The sequence below is a fragment of the Aotus nancymaae genome, unplaced genomic scaffold, assembly GCF_030222135.1.
Source record: "Aotus nancymaae isolate 86718 unplaced genomic scaffold, 86718_ANA_hifiasm-v0.15.2.pri h1tg000098l, whole genome shotgun sequence".
Lineage (NCBI taxonomy): Eukaryota > Metazoa > Chordata > Mammalia > Primates > Aotidae > Aotus > Aotus nancymaae.
The window spans coordinates 2,205,929-2,225,624 of NW_026988513.1; the positions used below are offsets into that span (position 1 = coordinate 2,205,929).

Sequence of the window (19,696 nt, forward strand, 5' to 3'; positions counted from 1 at the left end):
AAATGAGCAGGCTGAATTTTTTTGGATTCTAAAACCAGAGATAATTCTAAAAGAAATGAAAATGGGTTTTAAACGTCCTTAAGATTCAGAGGGAATTGCAGCATCAGCTTATTCTTAGGCATTTAGCCAAGAAAGCCAAAGTGGCAAGCCAGCAGAAGGGTGATCAGAACAAGCACACACCCTTGTGCCACGCTACGGACAGCGCGTTAACAGGAATATGGCCTGAGCACAATGGGAATACCGCAGAGATCATGGGAGTACGCTGGCATTGGAGAGAACATGGCTGCCTTCATTAACGTCATATGCACTCCCACAGAATACAAATGAAGACACCCACACACGCCCCACGGTGCTCTCTTACCTCCAACATGGGCCTGGCACTATCGTGGACAGACAGAATATGTGTCACCTTGTTCTTGCTCAATTGCTCCGCGTCTCTGGCATCTGTCATAGAAGAAAGGGGATGTACATTTTGATATCTTTGCAAGTTAATTACTCCTAAAGTCTAGCCAGAAAAAAACCCCCACAAAATGACTTGCATATTTCTTTCCTGAAACTTCATAACTGATCATACATGTAGGAAATTTAGGGCTACCGTTTTCATATGTTTTCCCTAACTTTATTTCTGACTGTCTCATCTTTTGACCCAGAGTGAGAAAGAAAAACACTTTATATGACAAACAAGAGCCCCTTTAAATTATCAGGCCCAGAAAGGCCTCTATAATTTAACAGCAATCTCCTCTCACTCCCCCTTAAGCTAAATAGTTACCTCGAAGCCACCAGCTATGTGGTCCCTAGAGTGAAGCCAAGTAGCCATAAAACGCCATATATCATAGTTCAATAACATATAGCCAGTCACTAACCAATGTTATTTCTATGAACCAATGAGAATTCCTGCTGAACAATTTTTTATAATCACCACTCTCCTGATTCGTCTTTTTTCAAAAAAAAAAAAAAAAACTTGAGCATTTATTTTATTCTCCAGAGCACTCCCCAAGGCAACTTGAAAGTGTGTTTCAGGCTACAGCCCTTAAGCGTGGCCCAAATAAACTCTCTAATTTTGCCTCAGCTTAGGCAAAATTTTTCCTCTTAGGCAACAAAAGTGTTAATCTTGAACTTGAAATGCACTTAGATTAATAAATGTAATCTTGATGGAGTCCATGGATTACATTATCAAGGAGGTAAATTTAGGAGACCATTTTGTAGTCAGCATTTGTAAGAAATGACCTTAGGTCAGTTTTTTTGCATGAGACACATAACATTAGTGCTATTTAAGATATTTTTAAAATTAAATGACCTCTTAATAATTAGAATTCTTAAAAAGCTAAATACAAAAGACCCACTAATTCTAAAAGACAAAGAAACCTGGCCATTACTTCCTTCCCCAGATGTCAAAAGCAGGGACAGTTACAGATTCAGACAGGACTGTGGTTTACATCATCTATATTCACTTTAAAGCACAAGTAAAAAATGAAACTTTCTGGAAATTCCAAACAGAATTGTCTATCAGCTATCAGTTGGCTATTAAATTATCTCCATATGAAACTAAGCAGATAACAGAGTTATATTCCCTTCCAATTTTCCTACCTGCAAAAAGAAGACCAAATGGTGTAATCCCCTAAATTGGAATCCTTCTGCTAATCTACAAAATGGGGCCAGCAGGAAATGAGGAGGTCTGCTCCCTGACAGCCCCATCCCATCCTGGCCAAGCTTTTCAAAATGATACAAGATAAATAGATTGAAAGGCAAATGTTTAGGCTGGGCACAGTGGCTCACGCCTATAATCCCAGTACTCTGGGAGGCCAAGGCTGGAGGATCACCTGAGGTCAGGAGTTTGAGACCAGCCTGGCCAACATGGCAAAACCCCGTCTCTACTAAAATCACAAAAATTAGCTGGGCATGGTGGCACGCACCTGTAATCCCAGCTACTTGAGAGGCTGAGGCAGGAGAATCACTTGAACCCAGGAGGCGGAGGTTACAGTGAGCCAAGATTGTCCCACTGCACTCCAGCCTGGGCAACAGAGCAAGATTCCATCTCAAACAAAACAAAAAAGAAAGTCAAATGTTTAATTATCATGGTTCTGGAGAATTATTTCATGACATCGGAAAATGCTCAGGACATAATGTAAAGCAAGTACCAAACCTTAAAATACAACACAAATTCAACATACAAAAACGCAGAGACACCACGTTGGTCAGGAAGTTGCAGTGAGCCGAGACTGTGTCACTGCACTCCAGCCTGGGTGAGAGAATGAGACTCCATCTCAAAAAACAAAAATAAAAACACAGAGACAAACACACAGCAGGGAGCATGGTGGGATGGGTATAAAGACAGCTCCCGTTAAGAGATGGAATTACAAGTGTTTTTTTTTCTTCTCTATAGTGTGTGTGCGTGTGTGTGTGTGTGTGTGTGTGTGTGTATTCTACACGAGTGGCTCTAAAGTTTAACACCCTATGAACTACCAAGAGGCTAGTTAGAAAGGCGGATTTCAGAGCTCAAGCTTAGTTCCTATCTACCCTGGGGCTGAGGAATCTACATTTCTAACAAGCCTTGATGATGAAGCAGAAATCAAGAAATGTTTTTCTAAATATTCAGCAATGTCAGGAAAAAAAATTTTTTTTAAGTAATATTAAAATACCAGTTTTATTTTAAGACTCTCTTCATTGCTCCAACCTTACAGGCTTCAAATTCCAGGATATTGCTTTCCCAGATTCAAATTCTTGAGCTTCAAATTTAAGGCTACTGCTTTCATGTATTTTGCCTAATTTTATTTCTGACTGGCTCACTGTTTGACCCAAAGTGAGAAAGAAAAAACCTTTTTATATGAGGAACACGAGCCCTTTAAGTTATCAGGCTCAGAAACGCATCTACAATGTAAGCAGTCTTCTCTCACTCCCCCTTGAGCTAAATAGTTACCTCGAAGCCACCTGCTATGGATGGGAGCCACCAACAAAGCACATGAGGACTCACTTCAATTCCCCCACCTCTCGCAAGTTGGGGTGCCAGCAAGGCTAGCTTAGAATTAATTAGGTAGAAGCTAGAATCATTTAGGAAGCCACAAGCAACCTGTCCCCACACTCATACCAAAATGGGATTTACCAATCACCACCAGCATGGACATTTTAGACAAGGAGTAAAAGAGACAAAGCCAGAGCTTCAGCATTCACAGAACCCGGAGGAGGTGGGGCAGCCTGACAGGGCCAGCTCATCTCACTCTCCCACCTGGCTCCTCCAGACGCCCACTCCACCTAGCATTTGAATTTTAACAATCAGTATTTGTTTCAATCTACTTTTCTCCTTTTACAACAGCTTTATTGAGATATAATTCACATACCATAATATGGACCTTGATCAAGTATATAATTCAATGGTTTCATACGTTCACAGGACTGCACAACCATCAGAATATATAACTTTAGAACATTTTCTTCACCCAGTAAATAAGCTTTTATAATACAAAGTGAATCTTTTTAAAGTGGCCTGGGGAAAAAAAGTATGTATTTCTGAATACAGAAGACCACTCGATGTCACCCACCAGCCAACAGACGGCTGGACTCCAAAGCAAAGGGAAGCACCCCTGGGCCAGCGCTTCTCCTTTTCCTCACTGCACACTAGCACCACATTCGCTGATGCATTCTTTCCCATAAGGCACAAGCTCTGCCCGCTTACCTGAGAGCGCCTAAAATGCTTAATCAAACCTACTGGGTGATGACACTGGAACTTTCATTCTTACAGACTTCGTATTATTGATTTTCCTGGAAGGCAAACTACAACCATGAGCAGTGAGGTAATGAGCTGGGAATCTAGCTGTAAGGCTCAGGGTGGAGTTCCCCAATGGGCACAGACACAAGCTTGTACATGTCAAACTAGCTCCTCCTGAGCACAGACCCACAGGGGCAGAGCTTAGCCCTTCCGTGCGTAGCACAGGATCCTCCAAGCAGCAGCATAGCCTCACCTGGAGCTGACTCCACCCCAGGTCTACTGGATCAGAACCTGTACTTTAATAAGAACCCCAGACGGTCATGTGCACCCCAGAGGGAATAACCTTTGGTGTGGTGCCAGTGGGCCCCTCCCCAACTGGCAATCACAAATGCAACAGGTTAGCAATTCATAAGACCAACAGGAAGGTTACCAGTTAGAATTCATGTGGAAGAAAAAAATCTGGGTGGACATATGCTGACCTATTAAGCATGGTTATCTTGTCCCAGTAAGGGGACAGCAGACCACCTCTGACTAGCCTGGCCTTGTCCAAACAACTGGGGATCCACCAGGAACGTCTGTCTCACTGGCAGACACAAAACACAAGCTCGATTCTGCGAACATCATCTCCGATGCACACCAGCCACATACCCATAGTACCTAAGAGTGTTGCCATTTTTCTAGCATTTTGTGGACATCTTCAAACAATGTGGGCTTCCTCTGTCAGCTGACATCCACTGTTGGGGGTGCCAAGCTGTAAGGAAGCCACAGACCCACCCTCCGGCCCCAGGAGGGTCTGCTCTCTGTGGCTTCCCTTCTGGCATTTGGGCAAGGCTGCCTGCTGCACCCTAGAGCCTCAACAGAGAAGCTCTCACCAAGCATTGAAGACCCAGAGACCGGGCTCCAGAGCTGGGATTCTTTGTGGTTCTCCTCCAGGAGGAAAAATCACCAGGTGCTGCAAAACTGTTTGTTGATTCATTACAAAGTTTTTGTTTTTTCTTTTTTTCAAAGGAAGTTGCAGAGTGACATGCAAGGGATCCCACTGGAAAGAAGGAGGGAAGAGGAGAAGGAAGGAAGGGAGGGAGAGGAGGAGGAGGAAAGCGGGAAGGGAAGAGAGGAAATGGGAAGGGAAAGAGTAGGGAGGGGAGGAAGGAGAAGGAACAGAAGAAGGGAGTGACTGTTCATGTTTCTTTCTACTTTTCTGTACTGGTTCTTGTGTTACAAGAGGGACGTATTACTTGTGATTTTAAAAGAGCAGGATGAATGACTATATGAGACGCCATGCCAGAGCACAGATGACAGCTGGATTCACCTCCCAGGAAAAAAGAAAGAGGCCACATTACACATTGGGTTTCTACCCTTGCCAGCTAATGCCACCCAGCTGCCTACTGCAGACCTGGCATCTATCAGGCTCCCATGGCAGCAGCAGTGAGTGTGTGGGTTCTCATTTCTCAGGGCACCTGGTACTGAGCACTGAGCCCACTGAGGGCATCACCCATTGTCTGAGTCAGCCCCACTACAGCCCTGTGAGGCAGATGTCATCTTCCCAGCCTACACCCCAAGATGTGTAGCTCATCTGAGGATACACACTAGCCCGAGCACAGCACTCTGCAGGCCCCTTCCTGTTCTGCACCTGCTCCTGGACCCTGATAACCTGAGGACAGGGATGCTGGTCCACATCCAACTCTCAGCACATTGTGTGTTCCCAAGAAGCTTGTGCAATGAACAAGTGAATTCACAGCACGATGGGGAAAAAATACTTTCTCTCCTTTTAGCCGCTTGCCAATTCACTGTATTCTCATTCCTTTGTTTTAGATAAACCTTGTACCTGAAAAATGCTTAATAAATATTTGGCTAAAGAGTGAATAAAACACAACCTCATACCAGTATCAGAACAACTTAATAAATAGCACAGCATCAACCACATGAACAAGGAGAGGTGGTGGGCTGCTTACAACACTCTCATAGATGAAACCACAAAGCACGAGATCCCGGAACATGGAAGGAGTCCTATGTCATTGAATATTTAGAAAACACGTATAGCTTGTAGTATGAAAAGAGTTTTAAATATTTCCTTAAAGCTGTCCTTCCGGTCGGGCGCGGTAGCTTACACCTGTGATCCCAGCACTTTGGGAGGCTGAGGTGGGCGGATCATGAGGTCAGGAGTTCGAGACCAGCCTGACCAACATGGTGAAACCCCTTCTTTACTAAAAATACAAAAATTAGCCAGGCGTGGTGGTGCACCTGTAACCCCAGCTACTCAGGAGGCTGAGGCAGGAGAACTGCTTGAACCCGGGAGGCGGAGGTTGCAGTGAGCCGAGATTGCACCACTGCACTCCAGCCTGGGCAACAGAGTGAGACTTCATCTCAAAAAGAAAAAAAAAAAAAAAAACTAAGCTAGCTTCCCTTCCAAAAGAAGGCAACCATTCATGATTAAGGCTAAAACTCTCACATACCATTGTCAGAAGTATTAAATTTGGTTAATATTTATTAAAATGTTTAATTTCAAACCTCTCCTCTAGCAATTCTACTTCAAAGAACTTATCCTAAACTCTGTTCTCAAAAGATACTCCCTTTCCCCATGAGAACAGTTAATAACTCACAAAATAACTCTTAAAGACATTTGCTATATTAATGTATCCTGGCCCACCCACCACAAAGGGTTTGCTGCTTTTTCAGAACTACAAAGCTTACTAATTTAGCAAGTCCAGTACTATTTTTAACAAGTTTTCGTAGCAATTAGCAGCTGTCAGCTCCCTGTGCTCAATTCTCTTTGAGGCCAATTAGTGAGCTTGGGGGAGACGGGGGAGTATGAAAATAAACATTATACAGAGTGCAGAGAAATAATAAAGATTACTTGTACAATCAATTTGAATCTAAACTCAGAAATTTCAGCAACATCCAGAAAACCAACAGGAGTGGCCATGTTCTGGCTTGTTAAGGGAGGGAGGGGCATTACCTGCCTATGACATGGGCTGGCTCTGTCCAACCTAACAGGAGTGGGGACTTCTCTGCAAGCTTCCCAGGTCTCTTTCATCCTATTAAGGGCCTCTCATCTCTATGTTCCCACCTCATCTCAGTGATTCACTTACACAGACTCAGAATGTCACATGGTAGGGGGATTTGGCCCCTCCCTGGAAGCCGACAAGCCCAGTGACCACCGTGCTTTAGGGCTGAGTGAAAACAGAGTCAACAGCTGACAGCAAATCAATCAGTACTGAACAAGCGGCAGGGATATGTGTGAGAAGAGAAGCAGCACCAGATGAGAAGAATCTGCCAGAGATGAAATTGTCACTCTTGTTTCCCAGGTGACTTAAAAAGAACAGGCTTCTAAAAATTTGTCAACAGTAACTAAAAAATGAAAGTGGCAGAAGACTGTAAGTCACGTGATTGCTAAATGTGCCTGTTGTCTACCATCTTTTCATGATAATGTCCCAACGGATGTGGAGAGTTAAAAGGAGCACCCAAGGCAGAGCTGGGGCCTGCACAGCCTCACACCACTCCATCAGCTGATGGTCAAGGGGTTGGGGTGCACCCAGCAAGGGGCTTGGGTGCAAGTGGTGGCCACTCCCAGAACAGACTGTAGACTGAGTCTACACTCTGCCTGTCAATCTCACACATGAAAGCTGATCTTTCAAAACTGAACCTGTTTTTGGTGGAAACAGCCCAAGAGTCCACGAACAAATAAATGGAAGAAAAACGAGGCCTATGCACACAATGGAATATTATTCAGCTTTAAAAAGGAAGCCCATTCTGACACATGCAACAACACGGATGAACTGATGACACTGTGCTCAGTAAAATAAGCCAGTCTCAAAAGCACAAATACTGTATGATTCCACTAAGAGGAGGTTCCGAGAGTCGTCAGATTCATAGAGGCAGAAAGCAGAATGGTGGCTGCCTGGGCTGGGAGGAGAGGAATGGAGAGTTGGGGTTTAACGGGGACAGAGTTTCAGTCTGGGAACATGAGAAGTCCTGCAGAAGGATGTTGGTGATGGCCGCACGGCAATGCAAATTACTTAAAGCCATTGACCTATATGCTTTAAAATGGCAAAGATGACACATTTTATGTTATGCGTTTTTTACCACAACAATAACAAAGCAAGAACTCACCTTTGAAGTTGCCGATGTACAGGCCGGGCAGGATCTAGAAGAGAGACAGACACAGACATGAGCCCAGCAGACTCTAGGTAGATGGTGTCGCAGAGGGGGGCCTCCGCCAGCAGCAGGGTCCCTGCACAGGCCAGGTGCCACCCCCAGTACAGCACCTCCCTGACAGATATGTGGGTGACCCAACATCCCCAGCGGCCTGTGGATGGCTGCAGGTTGGTGCCCATGGACTCGCTGAGGTTAGGGCCTGGCTTCGACCCCATTGTCCTCACCTACAGCACTGCAGTGCTGATGAGCATTCTGAGGGTCCAAGCCCCCTGCCCCCACAGCAGCTCTGCACTCTGCTGCAGTAGGCCACTGCATACATGGTGCCCACTGCAGGTGGTTACGCTCCCACCCACCTTACCCTTGGCCTGTCCTTAGCCCCGAGTCCAGGGTCGGCCCCAGCTCAGTGCTGGCAGCCCTCTGTGTCCCCTGTATAGCGATGCTATTGTGAGGGCATGACCAGGTGAAGGCCCATCTTTCTGTCAGGCAAAACTCCTTGGGCAGCAAATGAATCCTGCCACTCACTGCTGCATCCCCAGCCCTGGGCCAGGATGACAGTCAATAAAGGGCTGTTAAATGAATGATCTAACCATCAAACAGATGCAAGTTAATAAGAACACACATTTGTTGCAAAATCCAACTTCTTCCAAGGCAGTGGTTCTCAAACCAAACTTCCCATCAGAACTCCAGAATCTGTTAAAAATACAGATTTCTGGGCAAGCCCTCTTCTCTACCCCCAGTCCCCATATGGAATGATTTAGCAGATCAGCATGGGGGTGGTTTCTTTCACGCCCCATGACTTGTAAAATAGGAAGCAAATTCTTGTCATGCCAGCACTTTGCATACACACTCTGAAATTTAAATAAGGACACTGTACCACTCATTAAAATATGCTCACTGTATCACCTGCCATGATTTCCAAGCACATACAACCAGCTGATTTTGGTGACATTTCACCACAGATCCCTGGATTTCCTACCTTCGCCCTCCTGTCTGCCACTCCCATCCCCGCGACCCCCCATCTTCCTTCACTCCCACTGAGAAAGTCAAAAGAGCCTGTGGTACAGTTCTTCATGTCTGCTGATTTCTTCAAGCATCTTCCTGACCACCAGCTGCCTCACTAAAAACTAACGGCTCATGTCCAGTCATTCCAGGGGATCTACTGTGGCTCACGTCAGGGCAGCAGTGCTAGGCCCAGGGTTAGCCTCTGTGCAGAGGGATGACCAGCCAAGGGGCCATGTAACGTATTGTCCAACTGACACACCCAAGAATGAAAAGAGGTTCTGCTAATCATTACCCCAGAACAACAGGTAAAACCCAGCAGTGACCTGGGCACGGGGCTTTGTGATCACCCTGGGTGTCTCAATACCCAGAGTGGTCAGGATACAAAATTAGCTTGGAGAGTGCCACATGGGACGGAGCTCAGTTATGTCCGTGACTGAAGTCACCAACTGGAGGCAGGTCAGGGAGCATGTGAGATGACGTCTCAGAGGAAAACGCCAACATCCACTGCCAACGAGCTGAAACACTTGACAGGTCTTTCTGGAAACGTAATCGGTCTTTAGGATTCTCCTGAGAGGAAGGGTGAGTCTATACTTTATCATCCTGTTTGAAAACACAGGAACAATGCAAGTTCGCCCTGGATGTGGATCCCGCTGACGTTCTCTGGCAGAGCTTGGCTGCACAGAGCTTTGCTGTGTGTAGTCTCTCATTCCCGGGGGTCTCTCCTGTCTTTATTAGGACGTGGCAGTAGACGTTAAAAAGCATCATTGCCACGTGGTTCTTTTGGCTAGTGGTGCAATGACCCCGACTTGACCAAACTTTAGTCAGGCTCCTCTGAATCCTTTTCTCTACAAGGCCCGGTCTTTGGCCGAGCAAGTCCAGTTTGAGCAAGTCCAGGGGTCTCCCGTGAGACCCCACCACGCTCCTCTTCTTCCCTCTCTGAAGTCTAATTCAGCTCCCCTGAGGGGTATTCCACCCGCTCCATCACCCCGCCCTTGGCTTTCTATCTACCCTGGCCCCTGCTGTATTGGAGTTGAGTCTTCCCGTTGCAATAATCTTGAATAGAGTCTTCCTTGCTGGCTTAAGCAACTGTCAGAATCACTTTTCTTTTACAGCAGTGACTGCAAATGGCTCCATATCCCTACAGTTATAATCACTGGGCAATTTTCTAGATCAAAATGTTTCTAGAATATAAGCATGTTTATCTGCCCAAAGTCAGAGAATGTATCACAGTGGCTAAACTTCCTGAGGCACCATGCTGGGCACTCGGGGTACAGGCCTGACGTAGAGAGACAGGGCTCTGCCCTCATGCAGCAGCTCACAAAGTGAAGGTGGAGGTGACCTGACCACTCTGGGGTCACAGAGGGCTTCCAGGGGACAGTGACACTCAGGGGACCTGCAGCGCAAGAGGAATGGACAGACAGGTAGGAGACAGCAGAACGGTCAGCCTGGAGAAAGGGCCGTGCGTCTACTGGGGGCAGTGGGAGAGACGTAGAGAGAAGGCGGGGGCCAGTGGGAGGAACTGGTCCTGCACAGCAAACACTGTGGCCACTGGCCACTATCCAGACTCCTGGTTAGGTGCCATGAAATGAAATACTGCTAAGATGCCTAAGACATGTGGGGCTGTGAATAAGATGATCTTAGGTGTTTTAACTTAATATATCTTGAAAATGGTACGAAAAACAGAAAAGGTACCGCCGTGTGCAAGCAAACTGCCTTTGTCATCACGCTCACCTCCGTGACGGGGACGGCGGGGTCCTGGAGGAGGGCTTCTGCGTTTCTCTCTGAGCTTGCCTATGCCACCTGACGCTCTAGCCCTGTGTGTGCACTACGCCAATTTAATTTTTTAATCAAGAGGGATCATTTGGAAAACAGATTATGGGCCATTTTTGCTTTTTTTCTTTGTATATCTACTACCTTCTCTAATAAACACAAACTAATAATTTTATATTGTCTTTAAAGTTAAATGAGGGCATGAGAGTAGATCATTTCTACATTCTAATAGAACCAACCATGATTTTTTTTTTTTTTTGAGACGGAGTTTTGCTCTTGTTACCCAGGCTGGAGTGCAATGGCACGATCTCGGCTCACCGCAACCTCCGCCTCCTGGGTTCAGGCAATTCTCCTGCCTCAGCCTCCTGAGTAGCTGGGATTACAGGCACACGTCACCATGCCCAGCTAATTTTTTGTATTTTTAGTAGAGACGGGGTTTCACCATGTGGACCAGGATGGTCTCGATCTCTTGACCTCGTGATCCACCCGCCTTGGCCTCCCAAAGTGCTGGGATTACAGGCGTGAGCCACCACGCCGGCCTAACCATGATTTTATGACTCCTAAATTCACCCTCTGGAGTCCGGCTCGCTGCAGGACTGTCTCAGGCAAACCACTGTTTTCCCACCTCGTTGTCAAATCCTCCTGCCCCCGACGGTGCCACCTTCTCCCAGTAACCCTGAATGGAAAACCTGGAGCTCCCACCACTGCGGCACCTCTCTCTCAATTCCCAGCTCCCCTCCTCCCTGGAACGCCCCTCACAGTCTCCCTCCTCAGCCTTGCCCAGAGCTCAATTCACACAGGGGTTACAATAGTAAACACTGAACTCATTTCTCTGTCCTACCAAATTAATTTTCTAAAGCCATTCTTTCTGGGTGATTTTCTATGTGAAAATGTTCAGTGGCAACCCTTTTCCTTAAAACATCAAGTCCAAACATGGAACTAAATATTCAGCATGGCTTCCACAGGCTGGCTCCAACCTACCTCTGAAGGATTTCCCCCAACTGCTTTCTGATACCCAGCCAAGCTAGGTCATCCCCATTCTCTCAATACCCCTTAGCCATCCCACTTTGCAGTATCACTTTCTTTGCCCCAAATACTCTTTCTAAACAGAGAAGAGGTTCCCACTTTTGGGGTTGTTCATCCCTTGGGTATGCTCGAAAATCGCAAACCCTGCAATGGGCATTTATTTTATTGGTTTTCCAGTCTCTGAAACCCTTTCCTAGGTTTGGGGATGCCCTGGCCCCAGAAAGTCTTGGTGGGAAGCAGAGCCCAGCTCTTAGTATAGAAGCTGCCAATGCTAGATCCCCACTCATAGAGGCCTTTGCTGCTACATGGGTGTGACCTGCATGTAACAAGTCTACATACTGGCTGCAGGGACAGTCTAGAGTGTCCTCTTTGGCAACAGAGGCAGCAGGGTTGGTGGCACATTCAGTGTCCACTGGCTGTAGCATCAGCATCTTGGGGTAGCCCCAGAAATGTTCTCGCTGACAAGTTACAGCATCTGCTCCTGCCAAGGTAGCCCCTGAATCTGGCTCTCCAGCCTTCTAGGCTATCTGCCCTGTTCTACCTAAGGTAATACATTTGGATGCTGTTGCTTACAACCAAGGACTCTGATGTGGGCTTTCAACCTAGAAAAATACATAAATGCAAAAGAGTGACACAGACCTCGAGGCAAGTCGCAGGCACAGCAGGTCTATTCCCGCCCTGCCTCTGGTCCTGAGACCTACCTGCCCTGCTAGGAACAGCTCAACCAGGAACCTCCCGGAGATCACTCCAACAGTAGACTCTGCCCTCTCTGGACTTCCGTGCTGCTCATTTACTTCCGCGCAGCAGCTCTCCCATTCAAGTGCTCCTCTTTGAACTTTTCAGGTTCAGCTTCTTAGCGCCTCCCCTCTGAATTCCTGCAATAGCTTCCTAGTGAGCTCCCTACCTCCAGACTGACTGCTCCTTCCAAAGGATTCCTCAGACTGCCCCAAGGTCCAAAGTTGGATCATGTGACTCTTCATCTTAGGGCTCCATGTAGCTTTCAGCATGAAACTCAAATTCTCCACCTTGGCAAGGAAGACCTTCTAGACGTGGACCCTCAAATGTCTTCAGCCCCAACCCAAGCCTGAAGGCATTCTCCAATCTCACCCACATCTAAGGAGGTGCCCACGGTACAATCAACTAACATGGCCATGCAGAGATGCAGGCCAGGGCCCCCAAATTCCAGGCTGTTCTATGGGAAACAGCCCAATTTTCAAATATTGTCAATTACATTTTTAAAACAACTAATATACTGTGGTTGACAAATAAAATCCATCTGTGGGCTGACCAGGGCCCATGGACCTCCAGTCTACGATCTCTATCTGCTGCCTGCATCTTCTTTGTAAACACATTTTTGAACTTGAATAGTTCTCCCTTGGGTAGGTACTCAAGCAAATGCTTCTCTGATGAATGAATGAACGAACAGACAATGTGAATAGGGTGAGAAGAAACAAGAGAGAAAAAATGATAGTGAATGAAACCTGATGCAAGCTGTGCCAGGGAGATGCAACGCTGCCCCTTTCTGCCCTGGGTGGGTTTCCACATGGGAAACAGTGCCCGGCCACACCTGTGGGATGGGGCTGGTGCCGGACAGAGCAGCGCCCGAGCAACAGTTGCAGCAGCGTACTGGCACGGATGGGAAATCTGACCTGAGGGGGCACCTTGCTAAAAGGAATTGAAAATGAGTATTCTACACGCAGTTTAAATACTTTTAAGTAATGTAAAAGAAAGAATGAATTGTGTCAGTCAACCTTTAACTTCAAGTTTCAGACCAGGAGACTGAGCTAGAGTTTCAAGGGCTGGAAATAGAAAGCATATTGCTCAATCCCTCTCTGTAGCCACAGTATGATTCTCTTCCATACAGAATTACAAACAAGATTAAGCAGGGCTGGTTTCAAGGAGACTAAATAAAGGCCCATGAATATTTCAACTTCTACAGTAGTCAGCTTCATAATTTGGACTTGAAACCCCAAAAGTTTGACCCACCTACTTTCATGATATTATTATTGCTGATAATCCCTGAGCACAGCGAAAGAGAACATGAAATAAAATGGAATAATTTTCCAGCAGAGATGATTTATAGAGGAGACCTGGAAAAAACAAGGTGTTCATCTGGGACAACCTGGATGACCAGTCAGCTCATGGAGGAGCTGAGCTCAAGCCAGAAGCAAGAAGAGAGAGAAAATGAAATCATTACCACCTGGTAGAAAGCAAGGACAAGTTGGAAAAAAAAGGATGTAAATGCAACTTGGAATTCCTACTACGCTAAATGAATTAGCACAGAATTGATACTAATCATCTTTGGGCCTCTGAAACAGCTGTTCTTTCCCTTTGCTGGGGACGCTGTTCCCCCACTCTTCACCTGAGTGGCCTCCTACAAGATGACCGCCTCCAGGTCATCTTGTTTTTTTCACCACATTTATCAGTGGCTAAACGGCTTTATTCATTACTTTCGGACTGATCTCGCAGCATGGGGTGCATCTGTCTTGTCTCCTAATGTGTCCCTAAAACCTGCTCAGAGTCTACCGCGCACTAAGAGGTAGCCTGTGAATAAACGGTGATGAAATGGCACAGGCCACAGAGGGAGATGGTCTCTGTCATTCCACAGGTCAAAGATTCCTGTTTTCTGTTACAAGACTAGCTGGGCATAGACAATACAGGCAGAATCCTTCTGCAGAAATGCTCTGAAATCATCCTAAAGGTTCTCCATGCTTGATGGTTCCTCTTGATGGAGACCTTCACAGCCATGTGTTACACTGTGCTAACTCTGGCTTCACAGAAACGCAAAAACACAAATCCTCAGCCAGGAAACCACACTTAAGCACAAAAGAATACTGCTTCTAAGGCAGAAAATATTTTGAGTTTATTTTTTAAACACGTATTTTAGTCTTTCAGGATGCATGGAATCTAAGAACCCCACCCAAACAGACATTAAAAAGCAAATTCCTGAGCAAGCAGCTGCACAAGGCCGTGTGGGATGGAGGTGGTGGTGGAATATTAATTCTTTCTAGGTCAGAAAGGACTTTCTGGGTTTCAAAGCCAGGCATGAAGGGGAAAACTTTGGTGGATTCCTTGAAGGGTTAAATGTCACAAAGACTTTTAAAATGCCACTTGGCCATGGACTTAACCAGTCTGCATGTAAAAAGGAAAGAATATGAGAATACTCTTCTGGGCCCTTAGAACAAACACTGTCTTTAACATCTGTTCTTCAACATGAAATAAAAATGTAGTATTAAAAGGGGAAAAGAGAGTGCACTCGGTGGGCGGTGTAGTAGAGGCAGGGAACCAGAGCCCACCCGCACGTAAGCCATCTGTCAGTCCTGCAGCAGTGGCTCAGTGTTCATTTCCTGCAGGAGGCTCCCCTCTAAGCTGCCTGAGCCTAATCTGCATGGCAGGGTCTTCGTGTCTTTCATCTACAGGATGAAACAACCCACTACAGGATATAACACAGTGCCTTTACAATAGCAGGTGTTCAATAATATAATGCGATGAACAGGTGTATGGATGGATGACTTGATTATGCAGTCAGACAAGTCACCTGCTGCCAGGTGGAAACAGAAGAATTTAGCAGCAAAAAGGTGCCTGACCTTCCAGCCCCTTCCCATGTGAAAACAGTTGCTCAACCCTGTAAGCCCTTTGGATAACTCTCCAGTTTCAGATCACACCGGCCTCAGGAAATTCTGAGAGGAAGAACCCTCAACTAGTGGTTCTCCACTGGGGATGATTTCACTCCCCAGGGGATATCTGCCAATGTCAGGGACATTTTTGGTAGTCACAGGTTGGGAGGAGGTGCTACTGGCAACCATCGTGTGAGGATCTGAGATGTTTCAAAACCTCTCACAATCCACAGGGCAGTCTCACAACAAGTAATTATCCTGAAATGTCTGCAGGTGCAGCCCTGGAGGAACACCGGTCTATGCCTAGAGGGGACATATTCCCCTTGAATTATAATCCTTTCCCAACTACACTCCCTCATCTTCCTAAGAGAGAAAGAGCTATCCTCAAACTGTCAGTCACATCCAAGGCAGATGTCATCACTGGAACCATTGATGGGACAAATCCAAGAAGACTCAAAACAGACTGTATTTGCACTTTACAGTTTGGGAAAAAATGTGTTCTAATAAATTCCCATTTGCTTCTCCTAATAACTCAAGTAGTAACTGGGGAAGGTATCATTACCCTCATTTTAGAGCCAGTAAGGAGACTGGATTAGCTAACCACCTAAGGTCTTTTAGTTCTATCCATCTATGAATCCAGGAAGGAAAAAATCCTGAAGCTTAGAAACATTTAAGTGATTTGTTTGAGACCACACCCCTGAAGTGGTGGAGGTGCCCCAGATGAGGCTTTCTGTTAACCAGCCCCTCTTAACAACTGTGGGCTCCCCACAGAAACAAGATGCACCCACTGAAGTGAGGCCTCCCAGCACCATGAGAGGCTTCCTGAGAAGTACGGGGATGGCAGCCATTCCCACCAGGCAGGGTGCTTTCAGAGGACACAGAGCAGGGAGGGAGGAAGAGGCCACAAGACCAGGCAGGCCGGATGCTTGATGAGCTAAATAAACCCTGGCAGTCAGTGGAGGGCAAGACGTCAACCATATGGGGTCCACATATCCTGCCCTAGAATGGCACGGCTTCAGCTCACTTTTAGGAGGATCAAGGTAAAGACTTAATACACATGAGAAGCTTTTGGGGCAGCCTTCTCTGACGTGTTTGGCTAGAGATTAGTCGTTTGTTTTGTTGTTAATGGGGTATTGTACTGAAGACTAATAACAGACAGTGAGAATAGGAGTTTTGTTTACAGGCTCTCCCCCAAAAGATTTGAGGGTTCAGACTCTTGAGAGAACTTTGAGTCAACTAGGAGTGTTCAAAGGCTGCACAGGAACACGACATTTGCATCCAACAGCCTGTTTAGTTTAACCCTACTCTTACCAGAGACATTTACTAGACTAATATCTTAGCAGCACAATGAGGCACTCTGCATTGTGGCTGAGCCAGACTGTGGCTTTGAGTCCAGGCTCTGCTACTCACCAGCTGGGTGACCCTGGCAGTTCCCTTAACCTCTGTATACATCAGGAAATAAGCATGAAAATAACAGGATCTACTTCATGGAGCTGTGCCTTACTCTACGTGGCGATGTACTCAAACGCACAATAAACTCATCGGCAACTGTAATTTTGGCCAGTGCGGGGCATCTGTTTGGGAACTGCGCACACAAACACACAAAAACAATGAAAAAATAGTTTCAGTCGCTTGCCTTTTACTCCCTTCTTCATCAATGTCAAACATGAAGGAAGAGAGGAGGTGATTTTGCCTATTTAACAAGTAATCGAAACTATGAGGAGCTTTTCAAGTTAGTTTTTAGAAACTGTAAAATTGACTTGGAAGAACTAGCATCCCAGCTCTAAGCAAAGACCTTTCCTAACTTCAAAATCAATGGAGACTGGGGTCCAAAGCCAGTTTCCCGCTTCCTAGCACTGGACCTTACTTATGCTACCTAACCTCTCCAAATCTCCATTCTCCAATCTGAGCAAAGATCAGGTCGTCTGACCTCATAAGGCTATCGTGAAGCTGAGATTTTATAAAGTGAAAAAAAAAAAAAAAAAAAAGGGTTCACAATTGCGGTGTTGCTTTTTTTTTTGGAAATAAGGTCTCATTCTGTCACTCAGGCTGGAATGCAGTGGCACAATCACAACTCGCTGCAGCCTAGTCTTTCCAGGCTGAGATGATTCTCCCACCTCAGCCTCCCAAGTATCTGGGACTACAGAGCATGCCACCACACACTTGGCTAATATTTGTGTGTGTGTATTTTTGGCAGAGACTGGGTTTTGTCATGTTGCCCAGTCTGGTCTTAAAGTCCTGTACTCAAGCAGTCTGCCTTCCTCAACCTCCCAAAGTGCTGTGACTATAGGTGTGAGCCACCGTACCTAGTCCTACCTTCATTTTCTCATCTTTAATTTTCTAGAATATAAAAGCCTTCTTCCCTTCTATCTTCTATATAATCTGCTGTGTATACCTAACTGAAATGGGCACAATATTCTGCCATCCAGGAGACCGGAATGTACTGACAAAAAAAAGCCACCATGGGAATGTGAAATAATAAAACTGCTGTCCCAAAGCAGTCAGAATGGAGCCTGCACTGTCTAGACCAGAAACGTTCTTTTGCCAAAAATGACCAATCCGTATGAGGTCTGAAACTAATCTTGTCCCAGTAACCTCAGGGCACACACATTTCAAGTTATGTTAGTTCCAAAGGCACTGCACATATTTATAAATGTTCTTAGAGAAGCGTTTCTAGGGTTAGTACCTTCCCCGGATTCTGCAAATCAACCATTATATTTTTACAGTTGGGAAAAATATGAAGCCTTGTTCCAAGTCACACGGTAATGTATGGAAAAGTTCTAGCTAAGGTTCTTAGTTACTGGCCTCCATCAATCTACTTTCCCACTAATTCACCTGGTGATTTGGGGTAATTCCTCCTGATCCCACGTTAAACCACTGTGGCAGGATTCATTGCCTGGGCTGAATGCCCCTTCAAGGTCACTTTCATCCCATCTTCGGCTTTCCCCACTTTTCCAAAATTGCCTATTTTCTCCTCTGGAGCCTCTACTCCTCCCTACCTTGCCTTTGTTTTCTCTCTCACACTCCCACACACATACACACCCTGTGTTGTGCAACACAGCAGCCATGAGCCACAGTGACTATCGAGTCCTTCAAATGTGACTAGTCCAAAATGAGATGAGATTTAGGCATAAAATACATGCTAGGCTTTGAAGATATAAGCGATCTGGGTGTCCTGAGATTTTTCCTTTCACAAAGACATAGTAAAAAACATGAAATCTTCCACAAATAATTTTATATATTGGTTACATATTGAAATAATATTTTTAATATATTCAGTTAAATAAAATATATTAAAATTAATTTCACCTGCTTATCTTTTAATGTGGCTACTGGAACATTTTAATTACATATGTGGCTTACATCATATTAGTGCTGGACAAGTACTGGTCTATACTGAAGGTCCTGTGAAGGATCTTTGAGTCATTTCTCACTGCACTCCCTCTTCCTCCCTTTCCACCCACTAGCACACCACCTGCTTACAGTATGTACATCATAAGTATGTGTTGAAGCAGTCAAGTGTCTAAATCTCTCTATACATACATTTCTTCATTTATTTTTATTTTTATGTATATTTTTTTTTTTTTCCGAGACAGAGTCTCGCTCTGTTAACCAGTTTGGAGTGCCGTGGCCTGATTTCAGCTCACTGCAACCTCCACCTCCCAGTTCAAGTGATTCTTCTGCCTCAGCCTCCCTAGTAGCTGGGACTACAGGCTCATGCCACCACACCGAGCTAATTTTTGTATTTTTAGTAGAGACGGGGTTTCACCACCTTGGCCAGGCTTGTCTTGAACTCCTGACCTCGTGATCCGCCAGCATCTGCCTCCCAAAGTGCTAGGATTACAGGCGTGATCCACTGCACCTGGCTTACTTCTTCATTTATACACTGTGGATAGAGTCTCTATTCACAATACAAGATAATAAAATAATCAGGAAATTTATTACTCATTTCGAAAGGTAAAAAAGTATGATATGAATATTACTGCTTTTGTTGAAAAGCATGAAAATAATGTTGATCCCTTAGGCAAACATCTGTATTCCTAAATATATTTTTTGAATTGTATTACACAAATATTTGAAATTAAATGCTGAAAACTGTGAAGAATGAACAGCTCAAGTGGGAAAAACTGTAGAAATAACAAAGGAAAGCTGAGGCATCACCATCATCAACGGGAAGGCAAAATGGAGCCCAAAAACTTACGATGACCATCTTTATTGTTCTGTTTTAATCTAAAAAGCAGAAGGCTCGTGGTGCTGATGGATTCCAGTGCTCATGGGAACATAATACGAGTATTTATCCAAGAGAGAGAGAGTCTGTTTCCAAACTTGATCACTCGCCAAAAAAAAAAAAAAAAAAAAAAGTGAATACAATTCTGTTTACCAAAATACCTCAGAACTGATATGCAGGCCCCAAACACACAAT

The 19,696-nt window shown here is 45.3% G+C and overlaps 1 protein-coding gene across 6 annotated transcripts in view; it reads right to left on the minus strand.

The window, feature by feature from the left end:
• The window catches only part of DUSP22 (dual specificity phosphatase 22), a 58,547-nt gene that overhangs the window by 37,523 nt on the left and 1,328 nt on the right, over positions 1–19,696 (minus strand). For 4 of the 6 annotated variants that reach the window (XM_021676169.2, XM_021676168.2, XM_021676167.2 and 1 more), the window contains exons 2-3: positions 7,814–7,847; positions 362–444 (exon numbers count right to left, since the gene is read on the minus strand). In XM_021676169.2, coding sequence (XP_021531844.1) covers positions 362–444; positions 7,814–7,847 — 117 coding nt within the window. Of the gene's footprint in view, positions 1–361; positions 447–7,813; positions 7,848–19,696 lie in introns of those variants that run through there. The other 2 variants (XM_064370042.1, XM_064370041.1) reach the window with 2 other exon arrangements.